The sequence below is a fragment of the Galendromus occidentalis genome, unplaced genomic scaffold (genome assembly GCF_000255335.2).
Source record: "Galendromus occidentalis unplaced genomic scaffold, Mocc_1.1 scf7180000077496, whole genome shotgun sequence".
NCBI lineage: Eukaryota > Metazoa > Arthropoda > Arachnida > Mesostigmata > Phytoseiidae > Galendromus > Galendromus occidentalis.
The window spans coordinates 574,285-583,863 of NW_003805484.1; the positions used below are offsets into that span (position 1 = coordinate 574,285).

General features: G+C 51.1%; 1 protein-coding gene across 1 annotated transcript; it reads left to right on the top strand.

Moving 5' to 3' along the window:
* The first annotated feature begins 3,462 nt into the window (after positions 1-3,462).
* On the top strand, positions 3,463-4,832 carry LOC108864626 (fez family zinc finger protein 2-like). The gene is made up of 2 exons (XM_018640667.1): positions 3,463-3,649; positions 4,525-4,832. Exons 1-2 carry the CDS (start codon positions 3,463-3,465, stop codon positions 4,830-4,832), a joined length of 495 nt encoding a protein of 164 aa, XP_018496183.1.
* The last annotated feature ends 4,747 nt before the right edge of the window (positions 4,833-9,579 follow it).

Here is a 9,579-nt window from a genome sequence, read left to right on the forward strand (position 1 = left end):
TACAGATGACTGCGCTGATGATGATGATTGCTCTCTTCGTCGGCTCCTCGGCGTTAACGGGACTCGCAGCGGAACTGGTCGGCGTTCGGGCTGCTCTCGCTGTCGTCGACGCTAACGCAGTGGAATCATCTGTTCCTTCGTTCGGAGTCAACGTCGCCGCCTGTTCTCTGGATCGGAGTATGACCATGTGTACGAACGGGACGTGCTCCGTGAGTGTCAGTCGTGAGCTCTTCGACTGTCTGGGATGTTCGTTAGAGCTCTGGTCCGAACAGATCGATTTTCGATTGCCAAGCTGACCTGAGGGAGTGAAACTAAGTTCACCAATGAGGAAACCAGGAATTCGAACGAGTCAGGACTGTACGCCGGCCGATTCGTTCGGAGAAGCGACCAACGCCCGATTCCAACCAAGAAAGCGTTGGAACCAGGTCGAGTAAAATGATCGTTCACGTCATGCGCTCCCGTGTCAAACACAAGATTATCAGCCTTGTGAATTCGAACGTTCCGGCGGCTCCGGAAGCCAGGGGAATGTGGGGAAGGGGAACGAATTCGTCTAGGACTCGGTCGAGTTCTTCCCGACCCCGATGGGCATTTCCGAATGCTCGGGAGCTCAGGAGTTTGTGATTTGAACGAAAATAACCACATTCCTTCGTCTGCCGTGATTCCTGAAAACTCGATCGGGCTGACGTCGGAATTCCGTGCGCAAGGGGACTCCGGGACCGGCGTGAAGCGGCCAGAAGACATGGCGGTGTGAGTTCATAGTGCGATGCGACAGTGGATAGGAGGCATTTCGGATGCAGAACGTTGAGCTTTCGAGTTTGTTCCGTCGAGAGAGTTTTCTCCTGATTTCACATGATTTCGGTCAACGAGGGAGAGAGTGTATTCCTGTGCTCGCCTTTTACCGTCGAGATACCGGTGAGCTGAAAGAAGAAGAAGCGACCGTGGCGGCGACGGAGGAGATGCGAGCGACAAACGCAGATTGCTCACTGTTGATCGTCCTCATCTTCTGTTCGGAGAGTGTTTTCGTTCGAGAGGAGTTTCCATATTTGGTGCGTGCGTGCGTTGTTGTGTCGACGATGGTGCCTGCCGGCCGGCCGGCCTGCCTGCCAGCCTGCCTTCCTTCCTGCCAACTCGCTTGCCTGCCTATCTGGTGGCTGGCTAACGGCCTGCTGCCAGTCTGCGAACTAAACAGCCGCAGCATCCAGCCAGAGTGTGTTCGGCAGCTATTTCGGTAGAAGAGCTCTCCTCTGCTGCTTGTGCAGAGAACAGAGGACGAACCGAATTGCCGACGCCGCGGCCGCTGCTGCAGCAGCAGCAGGACGACTCTTTCTCATCAACTCGAGTGAATGAACGAACGGCGACAGCACCCGCAGCGGCAAAGCGAGAAGAAGTCGATGGGCTTGGCAGGAAAAAGAAACGCAGGCGAAACGGACAAACTGAGCGACACCAACAACAAGGTGTGAGTCGGAAGATGTCGCTGGAACCACGACGAAGAGCCTTAGGCCGCCGCTCTTCGACGGCTCGCGATCTTGAGCTCGTGGTCCGCGGTCGAAGTGTCAACTCGTGCTCGGTGGAAAACGGCCGCTGGCATCGAAGAGTTCGAACTGAAGTGGAGTGCTGTCTCGATGTGCAACGGTGTGGAGCTGCTGTTGAGTCTATCGACGTCAAGCTTTCGTGGGACAGTGTGGATCTACGGACGGTGTGAGGTTTCGGTGAAATCGTATATCTATGGATGGGGATACTGTGAATGTCTGGTCTTCGAAATTTCCATGAGTGAAGCGTGCGCGCACCGCGAACGGCGTCCTCGTGATAACAATTGTCGACCGCTGCGAGATTTTCCGTCGACACGCGTCAACTCTAAAAGAACTTCTCCGCCGCAGAGTCCCTTCCCTTGATGGGACGATAGACTGCGGTCAAGGTTGGAACTTCGAACTCGATTTTCGGCTCCCAAGACCCGGGGACAATTAGGACATTGTCCCCATTCGCGGGTTTCGGGGGTTTTCGCGAATTTCCTCTTCGTCGTCTGAAAAATAATCTTTCCTTTTGCCTAAGAGCGTCGAACCATTGTCGATCGGTCATCTGCGAGCGCTCACCATTCGGGTTTGGGCGGAGGGATTTTTCTCCGGCGGAAAAGCGCTTGCAGGCTGACGCTCTCGATTTCTCTCGACTGATTCGAAACTCGTGAAGTCGGCTGAACTTTTGAGTGAGCGTGCTCTTCTAAAGCAAAAGTACGACAGTATTGTTTTTGACCGCAACGACTGAGTCGACCGCGACGTCGGTAGCAGCGGCAGCGACGACGATGACGACCGATAAAAAGCGACGGAGGCGAAGCGGTCGCTGCTCTTCGTCTAATTCCTTCTTGTGGAGCTTGCTCTCTCGTGTTCTCGGCGCTGCAGCAGTTAAAACGGCTGAGATGACTGAGAAAAACGCCATCAGTGGCGTTATGATGCGCAACACCGAGATCCCTACGCCGATGGCACGTGATGTTTTCGTGCGTCTCATCTGGAATTATTATTCTTGCGAGTTCGCATCCGTATTCGAGTCCGCTGAAGAGCGCTCGAGTTTCGTCAATCATCGATTCGGTCACATGACTCTTGTCGCAATTTCGAGAATCTCTGAATCGATCAACGACCTCTTAGACAGGGGACTTCTGCTCGCAATTGCCTTTGAGATCGGCTCCGAATCCTAGAAAATCAAAATGAATACCCATGAAAACATCGTGAAGCTAGCGATCTGTTCCGCCGGAGGAGGGGAATTCGAGACTGCGCAGAAATTCACATCGGGCAGAAGTGTTTCCAAAACAACGGGCGACGAACGATAGCTTCTTAGGAGAATCGGCGGAATCTTTCCGCCTGCCGTGGATCAGTGCGGGAAGTTTCGCTCCGTTCCCCGCTCGCCTTTGACGTTCGCATCGGGAAAGGAACCGGATGCGACGGGCTCCGATTCTTCGCCGAACCTCTAATGTTTTTCTCTCATCTATTTCAGCGCTGGATCGATCCGCTCCCCGAGCTCTGACGCCGCAGTGACTCAGGACGTCGAGACGCGAGAAGCCCCAAACGTTGATCTCGACGGATTTCGGACTTCTCCGAGAGATTGGATTCTGATTTCTAGAGTTGACTCACACTTGGAGCGAGAATCGGATAGAGGAGTTTCTCTATTTCGGCGTCATTTTCAGAACCGCGACGACCGAATCTTATCTCTCGAAACTCTCCGACACTCGCTCGGCAAACCTGACGAACTCTCGTTTTATCCCTATTCAGAAAGAGCGCCTAATCTTAGATAACCCCCCCGACTGGTTTAGTGAAGATTCAGCTTCAGAGAGACAACTTGAGGCGCTTCTCATATCGTTCGGCTCACGTCGTAGGTCGTAGATGTCTCTAGAAGATCTTCTTTCAGAGCGGACGGGGCAGAACCTCTCACGATCGGTCTCCGATGGCGCGAGTTTGTCTCTGCTAGCCACGAGAGATGATGAAGATGATGAAGAAGAAGAAGCCAGAGGAGAAGGAGAGGCCAGGGAAAATATCACTCGTTATCTTGGCAACGTTTCGGAGCGTCGGCGTTACCGTCACGCTGCTGTCTTGTGCCCGACGGAGTACGCTGGCAGCAGCCGCAGCGGACCCTTGCCACGAAAGCACTGATGGACCGACGGACGGTCAGACGGACGGACTGACGGACGGATGGACGAGATCGGAGAGTCGACGAAGAGGAGCTTCGTTCGTTCATTTGACACTGCGTTCGTGTCGGTTCTCTCTGTCGGTGGCTGATGATTCTCTGCGTATCTGCTGTTTATCTGCTGCTGCTGCTCTGTTCGCTGCCTAAGCCGAACGGCGAGCGAACGTTGTGTGTTTGTGATTGTTTGACTATGAGGAGCCGAACGAGAAACTCACGGACTGAGCGAGATAATTCGGACAAGCGTGTTTTTCGCCTCTCGATGGGGGCCTCCAGTCTTCGGTAGTTGCTCTCCGACGACGACGGTGGAGCTTCCATTAAGAGCGTGTTCTTCTTCCAGGAGTTTCGCGTCCTCGTCGTCGGGTGGCCATCGCCTCACCACTATCGTCATCTTCGTTGTCACTGTCGTCGTCCTCGTCGTCGTCGTCGGTGTTCCATGGCAGCAGCCGTGTGCGAGCAGTCTGTTTCTCACTCTGGCTGCGCCTGTCGCGGCTGGCGTTCGGCTGAATGCTCATGCTTAATGGAACTCAATAAAGACGACTCCGAAAGAAGACGGGGTCACTTGACAACCGCCTCGTTTCTGTGCATGACGTTCCCATCCGCTGCTGTCGTCTTATCTCTTCTTTCTCATATATACATCTGTCTCGCTCGATCTGTCCTCCTCTTCGACTATATACTTATATCCATCGATCGATTGATTGACTGATCCATTCAATAATTTATCCGTGCTGTATTCTATAGAATCAGATTTTTTCCTCTGCGCAATTTACGCTTCGCGCAGACCCCAAACCGTCCTCTTCCGTGACAGTGGACTCGCGGTGTTCTTCACGACTAAGGAAGTCTCGCTTTTTTTTGCAGAATTCAAATTCGATCCGAGAGAAGCGATGGACATACTGATGGACAGCGCCGTGACGGACATGCGTCTCGGAGTCGTGCCCTGTGGGAAAGTGCGACCTGCCGGTCGAAATCTCGAGTGTAATGTATGCCAGAAGAACTTTTCGCGAGCGGCAACGCTCAAGGACCACGTGAGGCTGCACACGGGCGAGAAGCCGTTCGTGTGCAAGCAATGCGGAAAGGGCTTCGCGTCGTCGAACGCCCTCAAATACCACAAGCGATCGGAGGCGCATCAGAATCATGTGCAGCTGAGGGATTTCAGTGCGAATTAGGTAGTTGACGAGCGAACCAGCCGACCGCGATGCGTCAACGCGGTTACATTAGGTAAATCATCATGGGAAAGTGTTAGTACAATAGATCCGTCGTATCCGCCTCGTGATTGTGGTGCTCGGGCGATATCTACGATGTAAATTACGGGAGGTAAATTAGTTTCCGATGCTGTATTTATTCAAATATATCGCGGCCAGAGTGTTTCGTTTCACCTCGGCCATTCGCGCTGTGCGTAAAGAAAGTCCAAATTCTAGCGAGAGGATTCAATTATTGTTGAGCTCGATATATTAACCTAATCCTCTTGCGACTCCTTGAACAACTTCGGTACGATGCCCCGCGACGCACGAAGTCTCCGGTCGGAAATCTGTTTCCCTCAACTCTGTAGAGGATCCCATTAGAACCCGCTGAGTGAATGTGGATAAATCGCTTCCCAAGGGACTCCGTTGTGGAGGAACGCGGGAAGCTGCGAAAGAAGCAAAGTGAGGAAACCTAAAATTGAGATTCGAAAATATTGTGGTTTTGTCCCGGCTGCGAATTCCGCATTCGGTAGATGCGGTGAAGCTCAGTACATGGAGCCAAGCTCCGATCAGGCTATGCGTCGGAAATGTCCTAATGAAAAACTTCATCTGGCCGCGATTCTTGAGTTATTAGAGAACGTAAAGAGAACAGAGTATATATCGTTGAAAGAGCTCATAATCATCTTTACCATATTGGACGCCACACTTGGTCCTGTGAAAAGCGCTTATTCCCTTCGTTTTCGCTGAGCTGGTGCGTTGGTTCGACTGGTTCGCTGCACGAGGTCTTTTCGCTAGACGGACTATGTAGTTTCCCCCAGGATGCAAAGGTACGACGACATTTTCGAACGAACACATTTTCGTCCTTAGAGACCTACCAAATTCCTGAACGAACAGCCCAAAAACACGAGTATGGAACCGTAGAGCGTCCGATTCTGATAATATCTTATCATGTCGCAGTTTCCGCCACACCTCGGCCTCTCGTTGAGTCACAAAAACTTGAATAGTTGATTTTTCTCGTAGACATAATTTAATATATGCGAAATAACTACGAAGCAGGAGTAACGAACACGATGTTTTAGTATAAAACTGAACTTAATTGCTTGCCAGCCGTCAAACGCTCGACCTTGTCTATCTCGGGTCGAGCATCGGCGAAATCCTCATTATTGATTTTTCCTCGATGCCATATAATCCTCGTCGCAAACCGAAAGACCAAAGCTATGCATACTTTCGATTGAGGTCAGGCTCATTTAGCTAGAGTTTCTAGTCCCTAAGTTATACTCATATTTCCTCACCTGCCCTGCAAGGTCACACAGATCGCCTTCGTCGAATAGTTCGAGGAAGTCAACCGATACCGAAGAAACATACAAATATTTTTAATGACAACGACATCGATGACGAAAACCCTAGAAGAAAGATTGACGCATTACAAGACCGAAGTCCGTGCGACGAGAGAGAAAGAAGGAAGCGCGCTATCGGGAAGAATGAATGGATGATAAAGACCAAATATATACTTACATTACACAAAATGCAAGCGTCAAACATCAAAAAGGTGCCTAAAGTTGAGAAATACATTAAGTCGAGAGACAAAGACACAAACATATATTAATAATTGATACAGCTGTATATAATGTTACTATTTTGATGGATTGCAGAACTTTATTTAACGGTAATAAACTGAATATACAAATTTGAAATGATTTATCTTCTACCTCCCATCTCTGCTCTTCGATGCGGACAGGTCCGGTACAGAACTTCATCGATGGTTTGCCCGGACGTGAGATTCTGATTCGCTCTGGGGCAATCTCTAAAATGAATGAAATTATCCTGGTCAATGACGACGAAAGTCAAGGTGAACCATTTGAATCGATGGAATGGTGATACCACAGATCAGGGCCCAATATACTGACGCGGAAAAGTATTGAGGGGGAAATCCTCTGAATTACTCAGCCTGATGAGAGACCTTGAATTAGGGAGGGGATCCTCGCATCATGTGCGAGACCCGACCACATCTGGCCTGCTCCGATGATGTGTCTCTCGAGTCATATGGTCTGAATCCCTGGCAGGAAACGCAAGACGGGGCGGTAAATATATCATCGAGTCGACGCCTTGAGCGGATGCGTTGTGGCGGAGCGCTCGACTGGCGATCACGATCCGATGGAAGGGAGTTCGAACACCTCCGAAAGTCAAACCACTGATTGCGAAAAAATCATAGGGTTCGAGGACGGATCAAGCAAAGGCCATACCACGTGATAGATTGTTGAACGAGATCTTGTTCTTTCTTTATTCAATTCCGATCCCATTTCAGACCTCGCTCGTCTGTGATATATCGTTCCTTGGGGGATAGGAAGCTTGTGATGGACGACCACCGTCGTCTGCACTTGGAGTGTGCGGAGCACAAAAAGAGCACGCTCCGCATTCCGGTTCGAACCAAGATTCTCAGTTTTGGAGCTTTTCCCTCGGAGGCAAAGATTAGCAATCATAACCGTGGTCTCGAGTCTACGGCCAGGGACGCGTCGCGTCGGCTCCAATTCGCAGATCGTTCCCCTCGGAAAATCTATTGATCGAGCTCTCCGTGACGTTTTCCGTCATGCCGTTGGCTGCTGATAGAATTGTTCGCCTCGGTCCGCACCGTGGACTCGAATTTTAGCGGGAATTGTTATTCCTGTCCCTTCCACGGTCGTAGCCACATCAACGCGGCTGCAAGGTTTCCAGTCGAGCTGAAGTCAAAAACCGAGATTTGTGTAAAAAATGATCCCGGCTTTCGACCTTTTTCGGTTAATTCGCGGATCCCGCATGGAGGAATACCGTAGGAGGCAGATTCCAGCGCATCACGCGAAAATCGACAATGAAAATTGCCAACCCCGAAAATGACGAGTCCAATGTGCAGCACATTCGCCGACGACTGAGTTCGAAGATTGACGTAGCTGGCCGGTAATAATTATTGCCCTCCGGGAGGTACGCCGGCTCAAATACGAATGCTGGCTGCTCATGAATTTCCCCAACGTCCTGTCAATATTCGTAAGCGAGGGCCGAGGTAATCATATAGGCCACGGTCGCCGTCAACTCAGAAGGGTCGTCGGCGGAGGCCGAGAATGGCTTAGAGCTTAGACAACTGACGCCGGTCCCGCCGCGGGAAAACAACGGCGGGAGACGACCAGCCTCCACCGCGCCGTCACTCCCGGCTGGCTGGTTTGGAATAATTAAAATTCCCGAATGACATGACCCCACTCGGGCCGTTTGTTGATATCAATACTTCGGAAACAGGCCGATGCATTCCCTGGGAAAGTCTGTCCCTCCAAAGCGTACCAGACGATTATTATTGGTGCGCGGGGAACGCCTGAGGACGATGAGCTGTCCATCTTGAAGGACGAAAAATGATATTTTTCCCGTGAGGTCCGGTCCGGAGGACTAGTCCTATTGCTGCGTGGGCCTACAAGCCCTGAGATTCGCTTTAGTTATGGGGCGACCATGATTCGAATGTTAAGCATGAGTCGCATTTGTTGACATCCTTTTCAATGAAAGCCTGTGACAAGAAAAATGACTGGACGCCTATGAGAGCTTACCACTGTCAGTCTCGTATGAAGTTCCCTTCTCTGGATCGTTCCCCTTAGATTTCTGCAGCGGACAGAACTTATGGGTTCGGCGAGAGCTCCGCGGTAGTCCCTTTGTTCTACAACATCGAGTGAGCCTCGAGGTCTCACAGGGTTCGTCTCCGTAGCTGGGAGGCTTCGAAGGGGTTAACGTCGAGAGCGGCTTTATTCAGTCCGTGATGGTGGCGGCCCTAGAGACCGATGATGATATTCCCTGGGCTAGACCACATTAATTCCGCCACAGGCCGAAGGGCAAAATCTGGGGTCTCTTCGACGACCCGGGTCCCGAAGATGGATCCAGGACGCAATTTGGTCGGGTAAAACAGCGATGGAAGATGCGAGGAGGGCGAGTATACGTCGGCGGGCCGTGGCGGGGGATACCGCGGGACCGACGGACTCTCATGGACAATGGGGCTGGGTAGAGCATGCCCCATTGACGCAACAGTACACGTTCACCATCGACCACGGTACACGACAACGACACACGGTCATCACACACAACGCGATACACTCATTCACTCGGTTGCGAACAGGGAGGCACTAGAATAAGGGGAGAAACCGGCGGCTGGCAACCGTCGTGACATAGACACGTACAATCCAAAACGTTCACCATCTACCACGTTACACAACAACAACACACGGTCATCACTTACAACGCTACACGACAACGCACAAAGGGTACAGCTGGGTAAGGGGGCGTTTTCGGCCACGACTCCGATTTTCGAAATGGATTGCGTGGCGTAATGTCCCACTCTTTAGGAGCATATTGACGCACTCAGATCATCTCAATCGCTTTTCAAGTCCGAATGGTATGCGAAAGAAAAATTAGAGTGTGTTCGGACACCTGAAAACACCTGAAATCTTTGAACGGTCATTGCGCGAGAACGGAATAAGCTAGAGACTCGCGCTTGGTGGCGTTCGAAAGCTGGGGACAAGAGCTACAAAACCATGTCCTAATCACCGTCCTGAGATATTTTCTCCATGAGATACAGATCGATTTTCGTCTGGAAAAGTCACTTTTTCGTGATTTTTCCGGAAAAAAAATGTGATTACCAAGCTGGAATCGCTTGGGACAAGTTTTTTTAAGACGTTCGCGTTCCTACGAATGCGATTGCACCGGTTTGGTGTTGTCCTTTTTTGGT

Bases quoted from the DNA above. Each gene is read 5' to 3' on its own strand.
- LOC108864626 (XM_018640667.1), top strand. From the start codon at position 3,463: ATGATGAAGATGATGAAGAAGAAGAAGCCAGAGGAGAAGGAGAGGCCA. The intron at 3,650-4,524 runs GTCAGACGGACG...TTTTTTTTGCAG, and splicing joins CACTGATGGACCGACGGACG to AATTCAAATTCGATCCGAGA.